Consider the following 27,948-nt stretch of genomic DNA (forward strand, 5'->3'; position numbering starts at 1 on the left):
GCAGTCTCAGCATAAAGGCTTTCCACAGGGCTGGTGTAAAAAGCTCCAGACACTAAACGTAATCCACGGTGGTGGATAGAGTCGAGACGCTGAAGATTAGACGGCCGGGCATAGGAGTAAACTATGCTTCCATAGTCCGATTTTGAGCGCACTAAGGCGCGATAGAGGCGGAGAAGGACCACTCTGTCCACACCCCAGGAGGTACCATTCAGGACACGGAGGGTGTTGAGGGATCGCAGACAGCGAGCCAAAAGATAGGAAAGGTGAGAGGACCAGCACAGTTTTCTTTCAAACATAAGACCCAAGAATTTAGCGACGTCCGAAAACGGAAGGTTGACAGGTCCTAGATGTAAGGAAGGTTTAAGAAACTCCGTACGATGCCAAAAATTAACACAAACGGTCTTACTGGGAGAAAAGCGGAAGCCGGTTCCGATGCTCCAAGAGCGGAGGCGATCGAGACATCCTTGAAGACATCGTTCAAGAAGGCTGGTATGTTGAGAGCTATAGTAGAACGCAAAATCGTCCACAAAGAGGGAGCCCGAGACATCAGGAAGGAGACAATCCATAATGGGATTTATGGCAATGGCAAACAGTACAACACTTAGCACAGAGCCCTGGGGTACCCTGTTTTCTTGGAAGAAAGTATGGGAGAGAGTAGTGTTCACCCACACTCTAAATGTGGGCTCTGCCATAAATTCGCGAAGGAAAAGGGGCAGCCGACCTCGAAAGCCCCAAGAGAACAGTGTGCGGAGGACGCCTGTCCTCCAACAGATATCGTATGCTCTCTCTCCAGATCAAAAAATATTGCTACTGTTTGGCGTTTCCGGAGAAAATTGTTCATGATATAAGTGGAGAGAGAAACAAGATGGTCAACTGCAGAACGATGCTTTCGGAAACCGCATTGGGCAGGTGTTAAAAGATGGTGGAACTCCAGCCACCAAGCTAAATGGCAATTCACCATACGCTCCAAAACCTTAGATACACTATTTGCGAGAGAAATGGGGCGATAGCTAGAGGGGAGATGTTTGTCCTTTCCAGGTTTTGGAACAGGGACGATGATAGCTTCCCGCCACCGTCTGGGAAAACTACTGTCCGTCCAAATTCGATTATAAAGGCAAAGGAGGTAACGCAGACTATGGTGTGGTAAATGCAGCAACATTTGGATGTGGATACCATCCAGTCCTGGGGCGGAACAGCGAGAAGAAGAGAGTGCATGTTCGAGTTTCCGCATGGAGAAAATAGTGTTGTAGCTTTCGCGATTTTGAGAGGAGAAGGCAAGAGGGTGCATTTCCGCAGCACGTTTCTTTGGGAGAAACGCTGGCGGGTAATTTGAAGAGCTCGAAATCACAGCAAAGTGTTGACCCAATGAGGTAGAAATTGCGACGGGGTCCACTAATGTATCATGCGCAACAGTGAGCCGAGAGACTGAGGAGAAACTAGATGTGCCAGATAACCGTCGAATCCGACTCCAAACTTCCGAGGAGGGAGTGAAGGTGTTAAATGAGCTAGTAAAGAAGTCCCAGCTTGCCTTCTTGCTATCGCGGATGATGTGACGACATTGCGCACAGAACTGTTTATAGCGGATACAGTTGGCCAATGTAGGATGATGTCTGAAAACGCGAAGAGCACGCCGCCGCTCACGTATTGCGTCATGGCATGCCTCATTCCACCAAGGAACTGGGGGGCTGGGGCAATTCGGAGGTGCAGGGTATTGAACGTTCCGCAGCTCAAAGAATAACGACTGTAATATGAGTGACCTCATTGTTGATGCTAGGAAAGTGACGGTCATTGAATGTCACTAGAGACGAAAAAAGTGTCCAATCGACTTGGGAAAACTTCCAGTGTCGTTGGCGCATATATGGCAGGTGTGGCTGCAATCTAAGGACACATGGAAAGTGATCACTTGAGTGTGTAACAGCAAGGCTGAACCATTCGAGGCTCCGAGCTAGTGGAACAGTACTGACTGAAAGGTCCAAATGAGAGAAATTTGTCGTGGAGGCAGACAAAAATGTAGGGTCCCCAGTGTTGAGGCAAACAAGATCCGCTTGGTGGAAGACGTCTATCAATAGTGCGCCGTGTGGACAAGGATGTGGAGATACCCAAAGCAGATGGTGGGCATTGAAGTCCCCAACCAGCAAACAAGGGGATGGAAGCTGACCAAGAAGATGAAGGAGATCAGCTCGTGCCATTGGTGTGGATGATGGAATGTATACAGTTCAAAGAGAAAAGGTATATCCAGAAAGGGAAAGACGGACAGCGACAGCTTGGAAGGAAGTGTTTAAGTGGATTGGGTGATAATGGAGAGTATCATTGAGAAGAATCATGAGTCCTCCATGTACTGGAGTGCCTTCAACAGAGGGGAGATCAAATCGGACTGACTGAAAATGGGGGAAAACAAAGCGGTCGTAGGGATGCAGCTTTGTTTCCTGAAGACAGAAGATGATTGGCAAGTAGGATCGTAAAAGTATCGACAATTTGTCCCGATTGGCTCGAATGCCACATATATTCCAATGGATAATGGATATAGGGTGGATAGAAAATGGAAGAATGTGACCAAGGTTGCCCTCAACTCAACAACAGCTCAGAGCTTGTGACTGACAGCATGGAACGGCAGTCAGCCGAAGGCAGAAGACCCTGATCCATAGGTTGTTCAGGAGCAGCTCCTGCCACCAGCGATCGGCCAGTTGATCGGCCGCCAGCAGTGTGCCTCGGCGACACAGAAGATGGCCGAGGGCGGCTACCGCCAGATGGTGCTGTGGATGAGACACGCCTTGGCGGAGGAGGAGATGAACTGGGTTTCTTATTAGCCTTCTTGGAAACAAGATGTTTAGATGAAGGAGTAACTGATGGTTGTGAATTTGGGGTACATAAAAAATCTTCACATGTAGGCTCTTTTTTGGAAGTCCGGGTGTCTAACTTTTGGGCTCAAGATTTAGCAGAACCCGATGAAGGGTGAGCCTTAGAGTGAGCAGGCAGAAGTGGGGAGGTTGAACGGCTGATCTGATGACTGTGGCACTAAAGGTGGTATCACAAGTCTGCGTGGCTGCCTCCTTTGTTGGCCGAGGAGAGGCAAGGACAGTGCTGTACTTACCTGTCTGAGGCACAGTGGGCTTTCGACTGGCGAACAATTTTCGAGCAGCAAAGGTCGACACCTTTTCATTCACTCTGATTTCCTGAATGAGCTTTTCGTCTTTAAAAATGGGGCAATCTCGAGAGGAAGCAGCGTGGTCACCCATACAGTTGGTGCAACGAGGGGCTGGAGGTGGACAAGCACCCTCATGGGCATCCTTGTCACACGTAACACATTTGGCCGGATTGGAACAGGACTGGCTGGTGTGATTGAACCCCTGACACCGATAGCAATGCGTAGGGTTTGGGATGTAAGGGCGAACGGAAATTATCTCATAGCCCGCTTTGATGTTCGATGGGAGTTGAACTCTGTCATATGTCAAGAAGACAGTACAGGTTGGAACGATGTTCGTGTCAACCCTTTTCATGACTATGAACAGCCGTTACGTCCTGGTCAGACAGGTAGTGTTGAATTTCCTCATCGGACAATCCATCAAGGGAGCGTGTATAAACGACCCCATGTGAGGAATTTCAAGTGTGGTGCACTTCCACCTGGACAGGGAAGGTGTGGAACAGTGAAGTACGCAGCAATTTTTGGGCTTGGAGGGCACTGACTGCTTCCAACAACAAGGTGCCATTTCATAATCTGGAACAAGACTTTACAGGACCTGCAATTGCGTCGACACCTTTCTGAATAATGAAAGGGATGACCGTGGAGAAGTTGTGACCTTCGTCAGACTGAGAAGCAACAAGGAACTGTGGCAACGACGGAAGAACTGTCTGTGGCTGAGACTCATTGATCTTACGCTTGTGAGCAGACATAATAGAAGATGAGGAAACCATTGTGGAAGAATCCCCCATGATTACCGGCGTCTCCGATGGAGCACTCCTCCCTTGTGGGGGCCCTCTCTGCGGGCACTCCTGCCTTAGGTGATTGTTCACACCTCAGGTCACACCACACGAGAAACGGACGGAAGGACCAATCGGCACTTTCAGAAGGTATCAGCTTGGGTAATCACCCCTCCCTGGGCCTGGCCGTTACCAGGGGGTACGTACATGTCCTACCTGTCTACCCGGGGTGGGGAATTACGCGTTACCCCATCACCGGCTACGCATGGAAATGCATGGGTCGGCCTTCAGACACACACAGGAAGGAAAAAAGAGAGAGGGAAAAACAAAGAAGGGGAAAGGAAAGAAGAGAGGTCTCAAACGCCGCAGCGGAGAAAGGGTAAAGAGAAGAGGTAAGGAAAAGAGAAGGACAAAGGAAGGACGAAAACTTGCAAGCAGAGAAAGTGAAGAATGTGTTACTTTTTCGAGTGTCTGTCTCCGGACATAAGCACAAAACACACTCCCCGAGGGGGAGAAAGGGAAGGAAAGAGGCAGAGGTGATTGGGGCGGGGGGGGGGATGCGGAAAAGGAAGGTATGCAGACCGGAAAGGATTGAGGGCTACATTAGCTCGGGGTCCCTTGCTCGCTATGCACGTATCCACAAAAGAGTTGTGGACCCCCTGGGGGGATATGTCTGCTTGTGACTGTATATGTGCAGATGGATGTGTGTGTGCGTGCGTGCGTGCATGAGCACGCGCGAGTGTATACCTGTCCCTTTTTCCCCCTAAGGTAAGTCTTTCCACTCCTGGGATTGAAATGACTCCTTACCCTCTCCCTTAAAACCCACATCCTTCCGTCGTTCCCTCTCCTTCCCTCTTTCCTGATGAACCAACCATGGGGTGTGAAAGCTTGATATTTATTTGTGTGTGTGTGTGTGTGTGTGTGTGTGTGTGTGTGTGTGTGTGTGTGTGTGTGTGTGTGTGTGTGTGTGTGTCTACCAGTGCTTTCCCGTTTGGTAAGTCACAGCATCTATTTTAATATATTTTTCCCATGTGGAATGTTTCTTTCTGTACCATCCTACAAAGTCTCCATATTTATATTTATTATTTTACTTGATTCTAACTCAAAAATTAATCAGTGTGAGTCAGCACCAACTATAAAATTATAAAATGGAAAAAGTAAATCTCAAAAAGACTAGGATGACTCAAAGTAAACACTGATGCAGTATAGTAATTCATTTTTAAGAAATAAATGTGTGAGGACATAGAACCACTAGCTCTGCCTGCCGCCCGCCCCCCCCCCCCCCCCCCCCCCCCGAAATAATATCACTGCCCTACCACAGCAAGAACAGCCCCGCACCTTTTCCAGATCTGTTTTCTGTACTTCTTACTCTATACTACACGCATTGTGTATATGCTGTGAGAATAATTGTAGTAAGTGACGGAAGTGTGAGTGATTATTATCATAACTACCATGCCTGCTCCCCACTATCCACAAGTGTATCACTAATAATTTTTTATGTTTGGAGCACAATAATTATGCACTTACTATGCCTTACACATTTTGGCTTTTGCCACTTTAATAGGCAGAAATAAGTAACATTGTTTGTGTACAATAAACCAAATGGCCCAATATGGACACTAAGTATCAACTTTACTTATACCACCATATCAAGTACTGTCTTATCAAGTACAAGAAATCTAGATACTTTGTATCCACAGTGCACAGATCCATTTGGCTTATTACACATCAATGACACTACAAACATCTGCCTTTGGAAATGGTGAAACCTCTAACGTGTCAGGCATAGTATGTGAATAAAAACTGTGTTCCAGACCTGTAAAAGTGTTTGAGTGCAATCAGTGGACGCGCCATTTGAGAGTGCACTTATGCAATTTGTAGTTGAAATAACATATAATAGTGGGTCATTAGATGAATTAAAATATGAAGCACTCACTTATCTCGCCACGATGATGTCTCTTTTGTAAAAACTTCTAAAATTAATCCCAACAACCAGGTCAGTTTTGTAGTTAGTTCGAAATTTAAAAGTGAAATCAATTTTTGCTGGCTGCTACAGTGTTCATACATTTCTGCCAATCCATAGAGTGCTGCATGTCTCACGGAAACCTATAAGGAAATGCGCACAAAAACGCAAGCACATTATAGTACAAGAAAGATACAAATATCCATCATACATAAGTAGTTTATCAAACTGAGTTATAAAATGAAGAAAACAGAATATATCATCAAAATCTGTTAACTCCTTTAGAAGTTAGCCAACATTGGTCACAATATGCATGTGGCCATACTTATGAACCTGCTGCTGCAACTTATAGTGAAACATCTCACCTTGCTGAAGTGATGTGTTACAAAAGCACTTTTTGAACTATGAATGATGGTAATCAATACAAAAAGTTTATTTTTGTAATGTATTAGATAATCTACTGTTTGGATGTATGTTTTATTTGTGTGTCATGAGATGGATGGATGCAGTGTATCTGCAAGCCAGGACAATGATAAACATCATAACATGCTCACGGTACCTGCTGGTGAGGTGGTTTATTCTGTGTCATTGGGTCCTGCCTTGGAGATGTGGTGTGAACCACAGAGGAAGAGAGGTGGTCACAATGCCTACCACGTCATTGGGACAAGACAGAAGTTGTTTTATTGATACACTCAACTGAAAACTGTTAAATAAGACAGACTATTTTTTGACTTTGTCCTTATCAATGTTTTTGCGATGTTCCAAATAATTCAACAACTTTGTAATGAACAGTTACTGTAAACGGGAGTACAGTACACAAGACACTATCAATGAGAGGCCTTGCTTTTATTTTAAAAGTTCAAAGTTGGACTTGTACTCTTAACTTCCATCACCATACACAACTCTCTTTCTATGTTTTTCTTTACAAAAAAATATGATGGAGGAAGAAGAGAGAGAGAGAGAGAGAGAGAGAGAGAGAGAGAGAGAGAGAGAGAGAGAGAGAGAGAGAGAAAGGGAAAAGACAGAACAGAGAGCATTAGGAATGTCGGGGAACTGGTGTTTCCATTCATTCAGCTCAGGTCCTTGTCAGCAGAAATTCGAGCATGCCTGGCTGCTGAGTACCATGCCCGATGTTTGAGCCACTGTTGCCTGTGTTTATTATTGGTGGCATGCAGACTGCCTGAAGAACATGGCCTGGAGGTGTGAGGGTGGCAGCTGCTAGGTCCCTTGTTTCCATATCCTGATGAATCAGTTTAAGTCATTCAATAACATCACCTTCTCATTTCGCTCTGATGAATATTGAATGTATGTGGCCCCCTGTGTATCACTTTAAATGGTGCCATGTAAGGAGGCATTAGAGATGGGTGAGCTAAACATGGGATGAGTTGGACAGGTACCTGTGGACAAAAATAGGTTTGTCCTGTGAGGCCTGGGAGTTTTTTTTTTTTTTTTTTTTTTTTTGTTGGGCGCAAAACTTCTATGGCCATTAGCGCCCAGCCCGTGACTTAAGACAGTAAAAAACCGAAATTTAAAACCAGCAGCAATGGGAACAAAGTCAGAAAATTGGAGAAACTAAAAATAGAAGACTGCTTAAAAATCCACTACAGAAAGGGGGTGATTGTCCCCAAAAAAAGCTTCAAATGACTGACGTCATTTCACTGTCACTAATAAACTGTAGAACGCGGTCGGCGGAGCGCGTGTCATCTGCTAAAATCGACGATAGATCAGGCGATAGCTGTAGACGGGAGCGTAACGGATTAAAATAGGGGCATTCAATTAAAAGGTGCCTTACCGTCCACAGCTGAGAGCAGTGGGGACAGAGTGGGGGAGGATCGCCGCTTAAAAGATGTCGATGGCTAAAACGACAATGCCCTATCCGGAGTCTAGCTAAAATTACCTCCTCCCGACGACGCATTCGGGAGGAAGAGGTCCAAGCGCAAGGAAGGGCTTTCACTTCCCGCAATTTATTATGGGGAAGTGTTGACCAATGGGCATGCCATAAATGAGCAACATGGCGACATAAATCGTTCCGAAGATCGGTGAAGGGAAGCGACTGAATAGCTGGCCGAGGAAGAGAGACTGCGGCCTTGGCCGCTATATCGGCCGCCTCATTCCCACAGATACCAGCGTGTCCCGGGAGCCAGAGGAACGCCACCGAGACGCCCCTCAGGTGAAGCAAGCGCAGACAGTCCTGAATCCGGTGGACCAGAGGGTGCACAGGGTAAAGAGCTTGGAGACTGAGGAGAGAGCTGAGAGAATCTGAGCAGATAACGTACTGTATCCGCTGATGGCGGCGGATGTAGTGGACAGCCTGGAGAACAGCGTAAAGCTCCGCAGTATAAACCGAACACTGGTCGGGAAGCCGAAAGCGATTTGGGGTGTCGCCAACAATATAGGCACTCCCTACACCTAACGATGTTTTCGAGCCGTCGGTGTAAATAAATGTGGTGTCCGTCATTTCTGCACATAGAGCAGCAAATGCCCGACGATAAACAAGTGTAGGGGTACCATCTTTGGGAAATTGACAAAGGTCACGGAGCAGGCAGATCCGGGGACGGAGCCAAGGCGGTGCTGTACCCCAAGTTGTCAGGAAGGTTTTAGGAAAGCGGAAGGAAAGAGAATGGAGCAGTTGACGGAAGCGGACTCCCGGGGGTAGTAGGGAGGAGGGGCGGCCTGCATACCCTACATCAAAGGAGGCGTCGAAAAAAAGGTCGTGGGCTGGATTAGCAGGCATGGAAGACAGACGGCTAGCATAACGACTCAGGAGGACTGCTCGCCGATTGGACAGCGGAGGTTCAGCAGTCTCAGCATAAAGGCTTTCCACAGGGCTAGTGTAAAAGGCTCCAGACACTAAACGTAATCCACGGTGGTGGATAGAGTCGAGACGCCGAAGAATAGACGGCCGAGCAGAGGAGTAGACTATGCTTCCATAATCCAATTTCGAGCGCACTAAGGCGCGATAGAGGCGGAGAAGGACCACTCGGTCCGCTCCCCAGGAGGTACCATTCAGGACACGGAGGGTGTTAAGTGATCGCAGACAGCGAGCCGAAAGATAGGAAACGTGGGAGGACCAGCATAGTTTTCTGTCAAACATAAGACCCAAGAATTTAGCGACGTCTGAAAACGGAAGGTTGACAGGACCTAGATGTAAGGAGGGCGGAAGAAACTCCGTACGTCGCCAAAAATTGACACAAACGGTCTTACTGGGTGAAAAACGGAAGCCAGTTTCGATGCTCCACGAGTGGAGGCGATCGAGACATCCTTGAAGACGTCGTTCAAGAAGGCTGGTCCGTTGAGAGCTGTAGTAGATCGCAAAATCGTCCACAAAGAGGGAGCCCGAGACATCAGGAGGGAGACAATCCATCATTGGATTTATGGCGATGGCAAACAGTACAACACTCAGCACGGATCCCTGGGGTACCCCGTTTTCTTGGGAGAAAGTACGGGAGAGAGTAGTGTTCACCCGCACCCGAAAAGTGCGCTCTGCCATAAATTCGCGAAGAAAAAGGGGCAGCCGACCTCGAAAGCCCCAAGAGAACAGTGTGCGGAGGATGCCTGTCCTCCAACAGGTATCGTATGCTCTCTCCAGATCAAAAAATATTGCTACCGTTGGGCGTTGCCGAAGAAAATTGTTCATGATATAAGTGGAGAGAGCGACAAGATGGTCAACTGCAGAACGATGCTTCCGAAATCCGCATTGGGCTGGTGTTAAAAGACTGCGGGATTCCAGCCACCAAGCTAAACGGTAATTCACCATACGCTCCAAAACCTTACAGACACTACTCGTGAGAGAAATGGGGCGATAGCTAGAGGGGAGATGTTTGTCCTTTCCAGGTTTCGGAACGGGAACGACAATAGCTTCCCGCCACCGTCTGGGAAAGGTGCTGCCGGTCCAAATTCGATTATAAAGGCGAAGGAGGTAACGCAGACTATGGGTGGATAAATGCAGCAACATTTGGACATGGATACCATCCGGTCCTGGGGCGGAGGAGCGAGAAGATGAGAGGGCATGTTGGAGTTCCCGCATGGAGAAAACAGTATTGTAGCTTTCGTGATTTTGGGAGGAGAAAGCAAGAGGTCGCACTTCCGCTGCACGTTTCTTTGGGAGAAACGCTGGCGGGTAATGTGAAGAGCTCGAAATCTCAGCAAAGTGCTGACCCAACGAGTTAGAAATTGCGACGGGGTCCACTAAGGTATCATGCGCGACAGTGAGCCCAGAAACCGGGGAGAAACTAGGCGCGCCTGAGAACCGTCGAAGCCGACTCCAAACTTCCGAGGAGGGAGTGAAGGTGTTAAATGAGCTAATAAAGAATTTCCAGCTTGCCTTCTTGCTATCGCGGATGACGCGACGGCATCGCGCACGGAGCTGCTTATAGCGGATACAGTTGGCCAAAGTAGGATGGTGACGGAAAATGCGAAGAGCACGTCGCCGCTCACGTATTGCGTCACGGCATGCCTCGTTCCACCAAGGAACTGGGGGGCGCCGGGGCAATTCGGAGGTGCGTGGTATTGAACGTTCCGCAGCTGTAAGGATAACGTCGGTAATGTGTGTGACCTCATCGTCGACGCTGGGAAAGCGACGGTCATCGAATGTCGCGAGAGACGAAAAAAGTGTCCAATCGGCTTGGGCAAACTTCCAGCGTCGCGGGCGCATATATGGCAGTTGAGGCTGCAGTCTGAGGACACATGGAAAGTGGTCACTCGAGTGTGTATCATCAAGGGCGAACCATTCGAAGCGCCGAGCTAGCGGAACAGTACCGACCGCAAGGTCCAAATGAGATAAGGTTGTCGTGGAGGCAGACAAAAATGTGGGGACCCCAGTGTTGAGGCAAACTAGATCCGCTTGGTGGAAGACGTCTAGCAATACGGAGCCACGTGGACAAGGGTGTGGAGATCCCCAAAGCGGGTGGTGGGCATTGAAGTCCCCAACCAGCAAATAGGGGGGTGGAAGCTGACCAAGAAGATGAAGGAGATCAGCTCGTGCCATTGGTGTGGACGATGGAATGTATACAGTACAAAGAGAGAACGTGTATCCGGAAAGTGAAAGACGGACGGCGACAGCTTGGAAGGAAGTGTTTAAGGGGATTGGGTGATAATGGAGAGTATCACGGAGAAGAATCAGGAGTCCTCCATGGGCTGGAGAGCCTTCAACAGAGGGGAGATCATATCGGACAGACTGAAAATGAGGGAGAACAAAGCGGTCATGGGGACGCAGCTTTGTTTCCTGAAGACAGAAGATGACCGGCGAGTAGGAGCGTAAGAGGACCGACAATTCATCCCGATTGGCTCGAATGCCGCGGATATTCCAGTGGATAATGGACATGGGGTGAAAAGAGAATGGAGGAATGTGACCAAAGTTGCTGTCAACTCAAAGACTGCTCGGAGCTAGCAACCGACAGCATGGAATGGCATTCAGCCGAAGGCAGAAGATCCTGATCCATAAGTTGGTCAGGAGCAGTCCCTGCCACCAGCGATCGGCCGGTTGACCGGCCACCAGCAGTGCGCCTCGGCGACACAGAAGATGGCCGAGGGCGATTTCCGCCAGGTGGTGCTGTAGAGGGGGCACGCCTTGGCGGAGAAGGAGAGGAACTGGGTTTCTTTGTAGCCTTCTTGGAAGAATGTTGTTTAGATGAAGGAGGAACCGATGGTTGTGAAGCTGCGGTCCGTAAAAACTCTTCACGAGTATGCTCTTTTTTCGAAGACTTGGCGTCCGACTTTTGGGCTCGAGATGTAGCAGAACCCGACGAAGGGTGAGCCATAGAGTGGGCAGGCGAAAGTGGTGAGGTTGAACGAGCGATCTTTGCGCTGGCCGATCTGACGACCGTGGTACTAAAGGTGAGGTCGCAAGTCTGCGTGGCCGCCTCCTTTGTTGGCCGAGGAGAAGCAAGGACAGTGCTGTATTTTCCTGTCTGAGGCACGGTGGGCTTGCGACTGGCGAATAATTTTCGAGCAGCAAAGGTCGACACCTTTTCCTTCACCCTTATTTCCTGGATGAGCTTCTCATCCTTAAAAACGGGGCAATCTCGAGAGGAAGCAGCGTGGTCACCCATACAGTTGATGCAGCGAGGGGATGGAGGTGGACAAGCACCCTCATGGGCATCCGTGCCACACGTAACACATTTGGCTGGATTGGAACAGGACTGGCTGGTGTGATTGAACCGCTGACATCGATAGCAACGCGTAGGGTTTGGGACGTAAGGGCGAACGGAAATTATCTCATAGCCTGCTTTGATTTTCGATGGGAGTTGAACTGTGTCAAATGTCAAGAAGACAGTGCGGGTTGGAATGATGTTCGTGTCAACCCGTTTCATTACTCTATGAACTGCCGTTACGCCCTGGTCAGACAGATAGTGCTGAATTTCTTCGTCAGACAATCCATCGAGGGAGCGTGTATAAACGACTCCACGCGAGGAATTCAAGGTACGGTGCGGTTCCACCCGGACAGGGAAGGTGTGGAGCAGAGAGGTACGCAGCAATTTTTGTGACTGGAGGGCACTGTGTGTTTCTAACAACAGGGTGCCATTCCGTAATCTGGAACAAGACTTTACAGGACCTGCAATTGCGTCGACTCCTTTCTGAATAATGAAAGGGTTGACCGTGGAGAAGTCGTGACCTTCATCAGACCGAGAAACAACAAGGAACTGTGGCAACGATGGAAGAATCGTCTGTGGCTGAGACTCAGTATGCTTACGTTTGTGACTAGACTTAGTGGAAGGTGAGGAAACCATTGCGGAAGAATCCCCCATGATTACCGGCGTCTCCGATGGCGCGCTCCTCCCTTGTGGGGGCCCTCTCTGAGGGCACTCCCGCCTTAGGTGATTGTTCACACCTCAGGTCACACCTCCCGACAAACGGACGGAGGGACCAATCGGCATTTTCGGAAGGTATCAGCTCGGGTAATCACCCCTCCCTGGGCCTGGCCGTTACCAGGGGGTACGTACGTGTCCTACCTGTCTACCCGGGGCGGGGAATTACGCGTTACCCCGTCACCGGCTACGCACGAAGGGCGTGGGTCGGCCTTCAGACACGCACAGGGAGGAAGAAAGAGAAAGGGAAAGGAAGGAAGAGAGGTCTCAAACGCCGCAGCGGAGAAAAGAGAAAGAGAAGAGGTAAGGAAAAGAGAAGGACAAAGGAAGGAAGAAGACAGAGAAGGACAAAGGAAGGAAGAAGACAGAGAAGGACAAAGGAAGGAAGAAGACAGAGAAGGACAAAGGAAGGAAGAAGACATAAAAGCAAGGAAGGCTAGAAATGCAGTACATTTACGAGCGTCCGTCTCCGGACGTAGGCACAAACCATACTCCCAGATGGGGAGAAAGGGAAGGAAAGAGCCAGAGGTGAGGGGAGGAGGGGCGAAGATAGGGATGGGGAAGGATGCGGAATGGGAAGGTATGCAGCCCGGAAAGGAAGGAAGGCCACATTAGCTCGGGGTCCCGTGCTCGCTACGCACGTATCCACAAAAGAGTTGTGGACCCCCTGGGGGGGAGGCCTGGGAGTGACTGGTTGGAGGAAGCCCATGGTCAAATGGAACTGTCTTGCAGACTCAGAAATCAACAGCACTGCAGAGACATAGATCGGCTTCTCCTAGATCAATTCAGTTGGTAGTTGTAATGCTTCACCATTAACCAACTGTGCTGGAATATGTTCCATATCTTCCTTCAAAGCTGACTATAACCGTAACAACACAATTGGTAAAGCCTCCATCCATGGAACCTAATTACACATCAGTGCCACCTTCAAGGTGTGGTAGCATCTTTTCACCTTCCCATTGCCAGTTGTGTTTCAGCGCATCATGTGAATGTGAGTGCAACCACACAGATGAAGTAACTCCTGGAATAATGTGGCCTTCAAATGTTGATCCTGTTTGTTGTTAGTTTTTGGGGTGTGCCAAATCTTGTAATTCAACTGCTGAGCAATGTCCTCGCCATGGTTGCGGTGGTGATGGTGAAGGGCTCAGGACATCTCGTGAAATTGTCCTTGATGTTAACCAAATAACAATAGCCATTCAAGTATGATAATGGCTTAACCAGATTCACAGATGTGCCCAAACTGTGGCATAGGTGTGACAATAGTTCGTCAGTCCAGACACATGCCTATCCATTTTGCATCTCTGGCAGACATTCAACTGGTGTGTCCTTTTATGACTCTCTTCACTGATTCTGGACCACACTACCTTCTTAGTAAGCTGCCATAGGGTAGCCTGTACTCCTGGGCGCAACAGATCATGGAACATAGTGAAAATGTTGCACCAAAAGGCCTGGATATGAAAGTGGACATCTTGCCATGTGAAACATTGCTTCACTTGCTTCAGGTTCAAACTGGATCATCCCTGCACTGCACACAGCTCCCTGTGAATAGCACTCCAACACCTTTGCATGTCTGTGGGTAACTGGGAAAAAGCCAAAGGTTGCCAAGCACTCTCAACAATTTGCCGTGGTGGCTTGTGCCAACCACGAGATCCATCACCCCCCTTACACCATGAATGTGGCAGTAGAACTGCCCAAGCAGCATATTTCTTCACTTTTCTGAACACTGTCACTTTGGATTGCTGTTCAGAAGAGATCTCCACACTCTCATACTCTTACAGATTTATGGACAGCCCTGCAGGATTCATAGTGTCAGTTCCCTCCAGCACTACATCAGACACTAGTTGAGTCCATGCCACATCTTGTGGTGGCACTTCTGTGTACTTGAGCGCACCCTACTGGATTAGGCAGGTGTACCAGTTTCTTTGACTCTGGAGTGTATAATTGTGTAATTGTGTAATTTTGTCCAGCAAAGAAAAACTGTAGAAAATTAGTCACACTACATATGTCAACAGGGTGCATAGATGTACTGAACTGTGTTATTGTGTTTAATATAGTTAATTTATTCTGACTGGGCTGTAAAAAGAATGAAGAAAAGTTCTTGTATTTAAACCATCTATTCTGTATGGTCATTTTGTACACACACATTTGCTACTAAGCCCATCATAGCATACAGTTCCGAAAATGAAATGAATATAAGCACAGTTTTTATCAGTCCTTTCCCACTAGCAACCCGTTTAAGGTTTAAATGCAGATCTGGTACTGAAAGGGCCATACTTTTCCTCTGTTAAATAATCGGAGTGTAAAAACACATGGTGTTTAATACCCAAATGCTAGCTCAAATGCTATGCAGGTCATCACTTTTGAACTCTGAAGGCTCATGGTTTTGGGATCACATGTTGAGTGAATTGAATAATGCATATACTCAAGCAGGACCACAGTTTGAATTTAATGATCATGACTTAGCATTAATTGATGACACATTAACACCTGATGTAGACAGAACTTATGATATGTATGGTATCATTAGCTTGTTTTCTGATGAAGGTAAGGATAATGAGGTATCTATATTAGTAGAAATTGGTAGCCAAAATCAGGAAATAACAACTGACTTAGATAATGAAACAGGTAGCGATTTCAGTAGTGTAACTTCAGATGTTGAACACTTAGTAGTTAAGGCAGATGTGCATGCAGAGGCATCACCCACAGATTATTTTGATGATGATTTTGATAAAGACATATATATATATATATATATATATATATATATATATATAACAAGAAAGATGATGAGACTTACCAAACGAAAGTGCTGGCAGGTCGATAGACACACAAACAAACACAAACACAAACACAAACATACACACAAAATTCTAGCTTTCGCAACCAACGGCTGCCTCATCAGGAAAGAGGGAAGGAGAGGGAAAGACAAAAGGATATGGGTTTTAAGGGAGAGGGTAAGGAGTCATTCCAATCCCGGGAGTGGAAAGACTTACCTTAGGGGGAAAAAAGGACAGGTATACACTCTTACACACACACATATCCATCCGCATATACACAGACACAAGCAGAGATTTGTAAAGGCAAAGAGTTTGGGCAGAGATGTCAGTCGGGGCGGAAGTACAGAGGCAAAGATGATGTTGAAAGACAGGTGAGGTATGAGCGGCGGCAAATTGAAATTAGAAATTAGTGGAGATTGAGGCCTGGCGGATAGCGAGAAGAGAGGATATGCTGAAGGGCAAGTTCCCATCTCCGGAGTTCTGACAGGTTGGTGTTAGTGGGAAGTATCCAGATAACCCGGACAGTGTAACACTGTGCCAAGATGTGCTGGCCGTGCTCCAAGGCATGTTTAGCCACAGGGTGATCCTCATTACCAACATACACTGTCTGCCTGTGTCCATTCATGCGAATGGACAGTTTGTTGCTGGTCATTCCCACATTGAAAGCTTCAGTGTAGGCAGGTCAGTTGGTAAATCACGTGGGTGCTTTCACACGTGGCTCTGCCTTTGATCGTGTACACGTTTCGGGTTACAGGACTGGAGTAGGTGGTGGTGGGAGGGTGCATGGGACAGGTTTTACACCGGGGGTGGTTACAGGGGTAGGAGCCAGAGGGTAGGGAAGGTGGTTTGGGGATTTCATGGGGATGAACTAAGAGGTTACGAAGGTTAGGTGGACGGCGGAAAGACACTCTTGGTGGAGTGGGGAGGATTTCATGAAGGATGGATCTCATTTCAGGGCAGAATTTGAGGAAGTCGTATCCCTGCTGGAGAGCAACATTCAGAATCTGATCCAGTCCCGGAAAGTATCCTGTCACAAGTGGGGCACTTTTGGGGTTCTTCTGTGGAAGGTTCCGGGTTTGAGGAGATGAAGAAGTGGCTCTGGTTATTTGCTTCTGTACCAGGTCGGGAGGGTAGTTACGGGATGCAAAAGCTGTTTTCAGGTTGTTGGTGTAATGGTTCAAGGATTCCGGACTGGAGCAGATTCGTTTCCCACGAAGACCTAGGCTGTAGGGAAGGGACCGTTTGATGTGGAATGGGTGGCAGCTGTCATAATGGAGGTACTGTTGCTTGTTGGTGGGTTTGATGTGGACGGACGTGTGAAGCTGGCCATTGGACAGGTGGAGGTCAACGTCAAGGAAAGTGGCATGGGATTTAGAGTAGGACCAGGTGAATCTGATAGAACCAAAGGAGTTGAGGTTGGAGAGGAAATTCTGGAGTTGTTCTTCACCGTGAGTCCAGATTATATATATATATATATATATATATATATATATATATATATATATATATAGAGAGAGAGAGAGAGAGAGAGAGAGAGAGAGAGAGAGAGAGAGAGAGAGAGAGAGAAAGGGGGGGGGGCATTTTGTCAGGAAATGGCGATCTATCAATTGTGATTGACAATGAGGACATAATGGTGGGGGCTCATGCCTAATAAATGACTATGGCTAAAATGACAGTACCCAATATGCAACCTAGATAAAATGGTTCATCAAGAGGGTTGAGAGGAGGTCGGCCAAACCACTGGGAGAGGTTTAATTCCTTGGAGCTCGTGCCCATGAAGAGAACACCAGTGGTGATGCTAAAGTGAGGCCACCTGCTGACAGATGGCAACAGAGAGATCATCTGATTGAATGGATGAGCTAGCAGACTAAGGTAGGAGGACTGCAGCCTTGACAGCAGTGTCAGCAGCCTCATTTCCCATCAGACCAATGTGACCAGCAACCCATATAAACATCACAGTGACTCCCTCAAGAACTAGCAAGTGGAAGTTTTCTTGGATCTGTTGCACTAATGGACAGACTGTGTACAGCACACAGAAGCTCTGAAGAGCACTGAGACAATCTGAGAATATGAAACAATTCGAAAGCTTGTGCTGCTGTGTTGCCAGATGTACTGCATGGCCTGATAGAGGGTAAAAAGCTTTGCTGTAAATATTGAGCAGTGTTCTGGAAGCCAATACGAAAAATGGTTGGTGCCAATGATGAAGGCATACTTGACACCAAGGTAAGTCTTCAAAGTAACACTACCCAAGCACCACTGGCCAATTCTGATGCACTTTGAATATGTTGCAGTCAATGTCAAAATATGAGAATTTTTTATATGTGCCCATATGGCTGCTGAAGTAGTGAAAAGCCTCACAAAGAAAATGCAGTTGTTATCTTTCTAAGCACATATCAGCAAAAGAGTAGGAGATATAAAGAAAATGCGGAAACATGATTTCTGTGGCTGCTGCTGTACTTTACAACCATACAATCACATCTTTAAAAAATTTATGTATTTTGAAATCCTCCCCCTCATCTCACAATGTCTGAAACAGTGGAAAGTTCTTGTGCGGTAATTCTGATGGTATATTTAACAACAAATGCAACCATATACGATATACTTACATCCCAAAGATGCAGTAGTCAGATATTAGTTGAAAGTATGCCTATATACTGCTATCTGTGCTCTCTATCTGCCATATGATGGTTGTCATAGATGGTGATAGTGTTGTTTGTAATTTCATAGTGCAGCCATAAAAGACAGGCTCCTGAAGAATTTAATAGAAACAGTAAGATCTCACTCTATATTGAATCAGGGAATAACCAAGATGGAGGTGGTGAGAGGCTATTTCCATTTTGTTTTTTCATGGTATTTATTTTATTTCTTTGATTTGTTTTGTTTCTTTGGTTGTTTGGTTTTGGATATTATGTTTGATATCTGCTTTGTTATTTGAAAGTATTTAGGTTGTGCATCAGTGCAAAGACAGTTTCCAACATAACATGCCAGAGTCTTCTAAAGTTAAATTTGCGAAATGTTTTTTGGATGGCGAAGCCCTTACATGGGCAAACCAAAACATTGATACAAATACTACGTCTTTTGCCAATTTTGAACGCCAATTATTGGCAAAGTTTTGGTCAGAAAACAAACAGGCAAGAATAAAATCTGAATTTCTTAACGGTAGAAATATCACACAGGTCTTGCAATTAGCATGCGAGAATTTTATGAAAAACAGTTAAAGACATTGTCACATTTGAGCAAACCTTTGGATGAACTGATACAGATTGATGCACTGAAACGGCGCCTACCACACCGTTTTCAGTGGGGACTTGTATATGGACCAGATGACAGTGTTGAATTTTTACGTCATGTAGACAAAATTGACCATGCATGGCAGAATGATGACAGACAGTACAATCAAAACCTCAGAAACACTCACAATAGGAATGGGGGGTCACAACAATATAATGGACACAGAAATAATAACTGGCATGGTAACCAAAACAGTAGCTACAACAGACACGAAAACCATCAAGAACAGGGAAACAGTAACCAGTTTCACAACAGCAATTCCAACAAGGAAAACAGGTAACCACCTCACTGGGAGGCTGTCAATTTGAGGTGAATAGTTATGGCATAAACCAGGCAGATAGGAGGTTAAAGAGACGGAAACATAAAATGTAAATAGGGACTACTACTTAGATGATACTAGTTATAAGCAAAACTTTTGGGATCACATGTTGAGTGAATTGAATAATGCATATACTCAAGCAGGACCACAGTTTGAATTTAATGATCATGACTTAGCATTAATTGATGACACAGTAACACCTGATGTAGACAGAACTTATAATATGTATGGTATCATTAGCTTGTTTTCTGATGAAGGTAAGGATAATGAGGTATCTATATTAGTAGAAATTGGTAGCCAAAATCAGGAAATAACACCTGACTTAGATAATGAAACAGGTAGCGATTTCAGTAGTGTAACTTCAGATGTTGAACACTTAGTAGTTAAGGCAGATGTGCATGCAGAGGCATCACCCATAGATTATTTTGATGATGATTTTGATAAAGATAGTGTTGTGAAGGATGTTGTATTTGATGATATATGTACACAAGAGAAATTAGATGGCATTATTTATGTTGAAGTTATTGATAATGGTGTTGCAGCTAAAAGTAACTCTGAATGCGAAATTGGTTCATGTGAAGATGTTAAGAGTGCAAACAATGTATTGATACCAATTTGTATAAAAGAAATCTTAAGTAAATCTACTAATAAGAAGGAACAAGTTAAGTTAATAGGTGAGAAGATTTTGGAATCTATTATCAGAGAAAATGAAGTTTGTTTAGAAAATAATAAGGACAGTGAAGTCATCAAATCAGATCCATCCATGAAAGATAATTTTAAGTATAATGAAAGAAAGGTATCTGTCTCGTGTATTTAATTCCAGTCATGATGACACTCACTCAATCTTGTGTTGATTCTGGCACTGAAACTTGTAGTGAAGAAGTATGTAACAACATTGATACAACTGAATTCGAAAGTGACTTGCTGGCAGAGAATGTGAATAGTGACCCAAATATTATCTTAGGTAGCCCTTATGTAGAAATAAGCATTAACAATTGGTCAGGTCTTTGTTTGATTGACACTGGCAGTCCCATTGGTAGTATCTCAGCCAAGTTGAGGAACAGGATAAAAGACACTGAAAGTTACATCAAATTTCCCATCATAGGTGTACAGATAGAAGGTGCCACTGGCAAGTTTAGTAAGTTAATAAATAAACAAGCTTTAATTACATTTTCTATTGGCAACATTAATTTTGAACATGGTTGTTTAGTTATTCCAGATCTCAATGAGCAAATGATTTTAGGGATGGACTGGATAGTTAAAGCAAAGGTGAGTTTAGATTGGCAAAATTCAGAATTACTGTTCACTGAACCAAAGGCCAGTATTCAAGAAAAAGTAGTGATCCAGTTAAATTCAAGTACAAGCAGTAGTAACCATATTAGGGAAATAGTTTATCCAGAGTGTAGCCATTACATGGAGGAAGAGGAAAATAGCGATCACAATAACCAGAATTTGGTTGATGATAGTTAGTCCCTAACCGTATCAGAAAAGGTAAAAGAAGCAAATGACTTGACTCAGTCTGAAAAGCAGGAATTAGAAAATTTTCTCTGGGAAAACTGTAACATTTTTTGAGATCAACCTGGTAGGGTCAAAGATTATGAATGTCATTTGAAGTTAAAGCCACATGAACCCTTTTTCATTAAGCCTTATGGGGTATACATCTGTAAAAGAAAAAAGTGGAGAGGGAAGTCCACAAAATGCAAAAATGGAGAATAATAGAGAGAAGTCACAGTCCATATAACAGCCCGATGGTCTGTATTTAAAAAAAGGATGGTGGTGTTAGGCTGGTATTGGATTCACGTCACCTGAATAAGTTTATAGAAAGAGAAACAGATCATCCTGAATCCATGGAGAAACTCCTGTACAAATTCAATGACACAAAATATTTTTCTAGCCTGGATTTGACCTCAGGTTTTCATCAAATCACATTAGCACAGGATTCAAGGCAGTACACAGCCTTTTTATATAATGGTAAAAGTTTTCATTATTGTGTTGTTCCGTTTGGGCTGAATGTGTCTGTAGCTGAGTTTATTCGAGATTTGGATCATGTGACTGGAAGTGAAATACTATCTAAACTAATTATTTACGTGGATGATATATTAATAACCAGCAAAACTTGGGAGGAACACCTTGATACTTTGTACAAATTAGCCAATAAGTTCAGACAAGGCGGTATGAACCTCAAATTAAGTGAATGCAAATTTGGAGTATCAGACTTGAAGTTTTTAGGCCATATAATTAACAGAGAAGGCATTCTACCTGACAGTGATAAAATTTCTGCAATTGTCCAGTTTCCATGTCCAAAGAACAAGAAACAGCTGAGGTCATTTTATGGTCTATGTAATTTTTATCGTAACTATGTCAGCACCCAAGCTTTAAATGCACCGTGTTTGAGAGAGCAATTAAAAAAGAACACCATATGGTGTTCTTTTTTGGAATGGACAGATCAGTGTCAAGCAGCATTCGATGAGATCAAACATCAACTAAATAACAGCCAATTACTCCACAGACCTGACCTTTCACTACCATTTTGCCTAATGACAGATAGTTCAGATTATGGATTGGGTGTACATTTGTTTCAACAGAAGGAAATTGATGGAAAAATAGAACATCTTTCAATCAGTTTTGCCAACCAAGGTCTGCAGAAACATGAATGTAATTATACAGTGACTGAGAAGGAACTACTTGCCATTGTATGGGGTTTCACTAAATACAGGAACTATCTAGCAGGCCATAAAATCATAGTTTTCATGGATCACAAAGCTCTATGTTATATTCAAGACTGTAAACTTTTCAATAGTAGATTAACCAGGTGGGCCATATTTTTACAACAATTTGATTATAGCATTCAGTATATAAAAGGGGATCAGAATATAATTGCTGATGCTTTGTCTAGATTACCTGTGGGGGCTGGTCAGGAAGAAGAACTATTGGATAACAAAGTGTTTAAAATAATGTACATGAGAGGGATTAAGGGTGAAAAGGAAATTACTAACATTTGCGGTCAGCTTAGGAGATACCAGAACCAGGATGATGATTTGAAACTTGTGAAAAGCCTTATTGGTAAAAAGGGTTATGAAAAGGTTGGCATCTATCATCAAAACTTTAAAGGTATTTTATTCAGGAGACATAACACTGACTCTGACATCTGGAAGGTTTGTTGGCCTATACAATGTGTTGATGTTTTAATTAAGTACACACATGAGAGCTATGGACACTGTGGAATCATGAAATGCACTGATAAACTTAAGGAAAATGTCTATTTTAATAATATGTTTAGAAGAGTAAGACAGGTTATACAAAAATGTGATTGGTGTCAAAGAGTAAAAGTCACAAATCAGAAATACCAAGGTTATTTACAAAGCATTGTGCCAAAAGGAAACTTGGAACTGATAGGAATTGATTTGTTTGGTCAATTGCCGAGAACTAAAGAGGGTTATACATATTTGTTTGTAATTGTTGACTTATTCACTAAACTAGTAAAATTGTATCCACTAAAGAAGGCAACAAGCAGGAAAATTTTAAACTGTTTCTGTAATTATTACTTCACACAGATTGGAAAACCAAAAGCCATACTTTCAGACAATGGGAGCCAATTTACATCTAACGTTTGGAAAGATTTAATGAAAGATGAAGACATTAAGCACGTTCTTATTTCCATATATTATCAGTCTAGCAACCCAACTGAGCACTATATGCGTGAAATAGGCAGGCTTTGTAGAACTTACTGCTCTGAAGATCATACAAATTGGTCAAGTTACATATGTGATTTTGAAGATGTTTTGAACACCTTACAACATACAACAACTCGCTTTATGCCTTATGAAGTCCATTTTAACAAACACCCACCAAACATCTTGTATGAATTGATCAATTTTCCTGTCTGTAATGAGTTAACACCGGATGAGAGAATGGAAATAGTAAAGAAAAATATTGAAACACACTGTGCCAAGAGAAAGCTTAAAAAGGATTCAAAAGGAAAGTTTACACTGTACAATGTAGGTCATCTAGTCTTAACCAAAAGTTATGAGAAATCCAAGGCAATCAATAGAGAGATCAAGAAATTTTTTGATATTTACATTGGTCCATTTGAAGTTTATGAAAAACCACATCCAAACGCCTACCGACTTATCTATCCCAAATCAAAAATGCTATTTGGTTTAAGAAGTGTCACTCAGTTGAAATCTTATCTGCGGGTAAGTTTGGATTTCTCCTGAAATATTACTGTATCTCATTGCTACCTATCAGAACCCCTCGGAGAGCATTAAAGATAAACACCAGTCCTAATTGACTAATTGTAAAGTGACCTGTTTCCAAATTACACACAAAATTAACCACTATTTCAGTATACATATAATTCGAAAACGATGCTTTGCTGATTAACATTGTTCTTATGTGAGAAACATAATGTAAATGTGAAATTAATACTGTAACTAATTGAAAGAAATGTAGCACATGGTCAGGATGTACCAGTAAACCTATCATTATAAAATTACTACAGCAAATTAAATACAACATATAAATAAAGCATGTTAATTGAATCTTCGATTTATGTTAGCACTAAAATTCAGGCGCTAGTTGATTTGTTATAAACAAATTTAGAAATGTAATTGTTACCTGTAACATAATTAGTCAGAAAATGTTATATTAACTCTTAACTAAGTTGAAAATAGGTTCACCTTGTTCAGCACTGAGATTGTAAATTTTTAGCAATGTGTAGCTCATATTCGGTTTAACTTTTAATTGTGGTTTTACATAAAATTGTAATTTTCATTGTCTGTAATTGTTAACAAAAGTATAAATAGAGGTCACGCAGGTGCCTTGGGGCACTCGTTTTTTGGCTAGGGTTGTGAGCAAATGTATTGTAGGCTCACTCGTTTGTTGATTGTTGTGAACTCTGTGTCATTTGATGTCAATTTAGGGTACACATGATGTAACCAGTACAGTTCACCAGGCTCAGACACCAGAATCCTGGAAATATATTGGTGTTAAAACTGCTCTGTACTTTGTAATTTATTTGGGAGTCTTCTGCAATCCTTTTCATAGGCTGCACAGCGACGAGACGAATCCAGGAATTTTACAACACCCCAAGAACTAAACAACTCTCACTGTTGGTAGAATTGACATGAAAATGACAGAACATCGACTGGGCACTCAAAAGTCAAAACATTTGCAACGTGGAGGTGGGAAAATATAAACATCTCACTCCCTTGCTCAGACCATCAAGCAGCTGAGTGTAAATACCACACGCAAAGAATTCAGCATTCAATGGGCCTCAACACAAACAGGAAAGCCATGGAGGAGGGAAGCTGTAAGCTGCTGTTGGGCTTTAAAATCATTATTGGTCTCCAGAAGTAAAGTTCCATTACATGAATAAGAGCAGGATCTCAGAGGGCCTGCAACTGCATCAACACCTTTCTGAATAACAAACAGATTAACAGCAGTAAGGCCTGACCACCTTCAGTACGTGATACCCAAAGGGCAGCTGGGAGATTCATTGAATCTTTAGTCTCATTCCATTTATGTTTAGTAGACTTAGACTGAGGTGGTGACTGGCTCTTTGCAAAAAGACCCCTCATGATTGCCAGTGTCTCTGATGGTCTGCTCCTTCCAACTCGCCAGTCTCCTATACAGAATTACCATTTGTTTTTTACTACATGGATGATGTCTGTTTTCTGTTACAGCACAACAGCATGCAGCACACCTGTGGTAGCTTTTCAGCTGCCTACAAGAATATGGAGGTGTTATTAATGTAACTAAGTGTGTATTGAGGAAAACTGAGTTTAAATTTCCTGTGATACTTTGTCTCCCAGGCAGGACTGTCACCACTGCCAGGGTGGGTTGAAGTAGTCCTACAGATGCCTTTTATACAACTTGGAACGGACTTCAGATATTCTTAGACATCTGCCACACGTGACTGCCATCCAAGAGCAACTGACAGTGTTCTTTGGCAGCTAGAGTACTGCAAGTAATTGTAATGTATCATGGACTACAGCTACTGAAGCAGGTTTCCAGGACATCAATAAACACCTAGAACAGGCAGTGCTGTTGAGACCCTGAAGATTGAATGCCCCTTGGCACTTATGGCAGATGATAAACTGCAGTGAGAATGACTCTGCAATTTAAAGTTGATGGCAAATAATACCCACTTGCCTTTCTCTCTAAGAATCTGCCATGGTATCAGCAAAAATTGAGTGCAATTGACCCAGTGTTGCTTGCTATTTATTCCACAAATGAACATTTCTGCCCATCACTGAAGGGAGACTTTTGTAGTTTCTATTGATCATGAGCCACTGGTGATCATTTCTCAGTATGACCTGATCTCAATTCACCCCATCAGTGCAGGCAGGTTGAGTACATTACACAGCTCTAAGCAATGTGTAGCACATAGCAGGGAAAGAGAACCTGGTTGCAGACTGCCTGTGTCTGAACTGTGCCAGTTTAAACTCTATTCATTGGACAAAGATATCATTAAAACAATAGAAGGCTGCCTTTTTCTTGCTGTCACATAAAGGAGCAGCAAACTGTGCCGCAGCTCTGGTGTTGCCAGCTCACGATGTGCTAGATGCTACTTGGTGTGACACAGAAAGAAGAAAGCGGTGACCCTACGTACTGGAACAATACTGTTGGGAAGTTTTTGACACACCACATAACTTGGCACATTCAGAAGTCCAGGTGACTGCCAACTTAGTGTCCACTAGAGTTGTGTGGATGAGAGTGCAGAAATACTGTGATGCATGCCTGACGTATCAGACAATAAGATCAGCAGGCATGCTTTTGCACCTGTTGTGCACTTTCTGATGTCAGCCATGTTTCCACACATGTTTGGACATCATAGACCCACTACCATACTCCACTAGACTTTGTTATTTTGTAGACTGCGATATCTCAATGAGCTGCGCTGAACCACATGGAAAGAAAAAGGGCAATGGAAACCGAGACCGACAGGCAGACGGGGGTGCATATGGGAGTGGATTATTATTTACAGCTGATTATCTTGTGTTCTTTGTTCAGCCTAAACTTGCTTAATAAAGTTATTATGTAATACTGAAACTGAACTAGAGAATAAGTTTGAGTTTCCATAAGTTAATTTCCTATCTTGAACTATTATTGAGGTTTTGTTCACAGACTCACATATGTCAAAAACAGTGCTAATGTCAAGAATAAAGACTTCTATTGAAGGGAAAAACTAAATGGAGCATAACAATTCATTTATATTCACAAAATACAATATTAAAGTGCAGCAGGTGATTTTGTAACTTGAGTTTAGACTGTGACTGCAAAATTTCAATCATTGGCCTGAAAAAAAAAGTAGTAGATCTTTAAATGAAAAAGTGAAAATATTGGATTAAACATAGAAGTACCTACACCATGATAAAGGGAAAGCTGTTTTTGGAAAGATTTTGCTACAAAAGTTTGCAGAAGGCACAACATGTCTGCCTGTGTCTATATGTGCGGATGGATATGTGCACACCACTTATTATGTAAATACACACCAATTTTGGGAGAAGGGTGGGAATGCCTGAATGAGGATACTGCTACCTACATTTCTAAGAAACAAAAACTAAATAAAACCTAGCATTTGAAAATTCTAGTAATCATGGTTGCTAACAAGAGCAATTTAGGATGAGCTGGGCAATTCACAACAACAATACGAGAAGCAAAAATAATTTTCATATACACTATGCATTTCTACTAAGGTTAGAAACAAAGTTTTACACTCCGGTGCACAAGTCTGATAGGCTGCAGCATACACCAGGCAGACAACTGAAAATCCTCAATATTATACAAAGTACAGTAAAAGGCTATTTCATTACTCACAGTTTACCAGAAGTTCTGGACTCAAGAGAATAATTTTCTCTAATTTTCATATTAAACAGGTTTTGCCTTAGCCAGTATACAAACAACTGATGAATGTTCCATGTGAAACTAAAAATGCTTTGTTCAAAGTATTAGACCTGAACATTAAGAGAAGAAGAAGCAGCAGCCTTTTTCAAAGCAAAGTTGTTTCTCATAACATCCACATTTGATGTAATTTAGAGGCAATTATCATTACGATTAGATTACCACTGGTTATAATTTGTTGTTGTACACACTATAATAGTCCACAGTGATTTCTCCCAGTTAATGAATAACTTTAGTTGTTCGACATCCTTCAAGGCTCTCCTTCATGATGGAATTTGTGGAATACGATATGTAAATGAATTAACAAATGAGATTTTGTCCAAAAAGTTTGTCTCCTTTTCTGTGAGTAGTGATCTGTCCTCATATTATAACCCATCCTGAATTTTCACCAGATAGTTGTCTTTATTTGAGGCCAGTGCTTATGTTTTGTTAGCCATGTAAGATGGACACCACTCAGTAACTACTATCCTTATCCCTGTGATTCCAGCCTCTTTACTAAAATATTAAGATTAATTGGGGCAAGTAAAAACTTCTGTTATGTAAGTCTCAGTGAATCCACTGTATACATGTTACCAACAAAATATACTGGTACTGTACTATAAATATACAGGGTGATTCGAAAAGAATACCACAACTTTAAAAATGTGTATTTAATGAAAGAAACATAATATAACCTTCTGTTATACATCATTACAAAGAGTATTTAAAAAGGTTTTTTTTTCACTCAAAAACAAGTTCAGAGATGTTCAATATGGCCCCCTCCAGACACTCTAGCAATATCAACCCGATACTCCAACTCGTTCCACACTCTCTGTAGCATATCAGGCGTAACAGTTTGGATAGCTGCTGTTATTTCTTGTTTCAAATCATCAATGGTGGCTGGGAGAGGTGGCCGAAACACCATTTCCTTAACATACCCCTATAAGAAAAAAATCGCAGGGGGTAAGATCAGGGCTTCTTGGAGGCCAG

The 27,948-nt window shown here is 43.6% G+C and overlaps 1 protein-coding gene across 1 annotated transcript in view; it reads right to left on the minus strand.

The window, feature by feature from the left end:
* Window positions 1-5,850: 5,850 nt before the first annotated feature.
* The window catches only part of LOC126188390 (uncharacterized), a 135,374-nt gene continuing 113,276 nt past the window's right edge, over window positions 5,851-27,948 (minus strand). The window contains exon 7 of the mRNA XM_049929991.1: window positions 5,851-6,024. Coding sequence (XP_049785948.1) covers window positions 5,851-6,024 — 174 coding nt within the window. The remainder of the gene's footprint in view (window positions 6,025-27,948) is intronic.

The sequence above is a fragment of the Schistocerca cancellata genome, chromosome 5 (assembly GCF_023864275.1).
Source record: "Schistocerca cancellata isolate TAMUIC-IGC-003103 chromosome 5, iqSchCanc2.1, whole genome shotgun sequence".
Classification (NCBI taxonomy): Eukaryota; Metazoa; Arthropoda; class Insecta; order Orthoptera; family Acrididae; genus Schistocerca; species Schistocerca cancellata.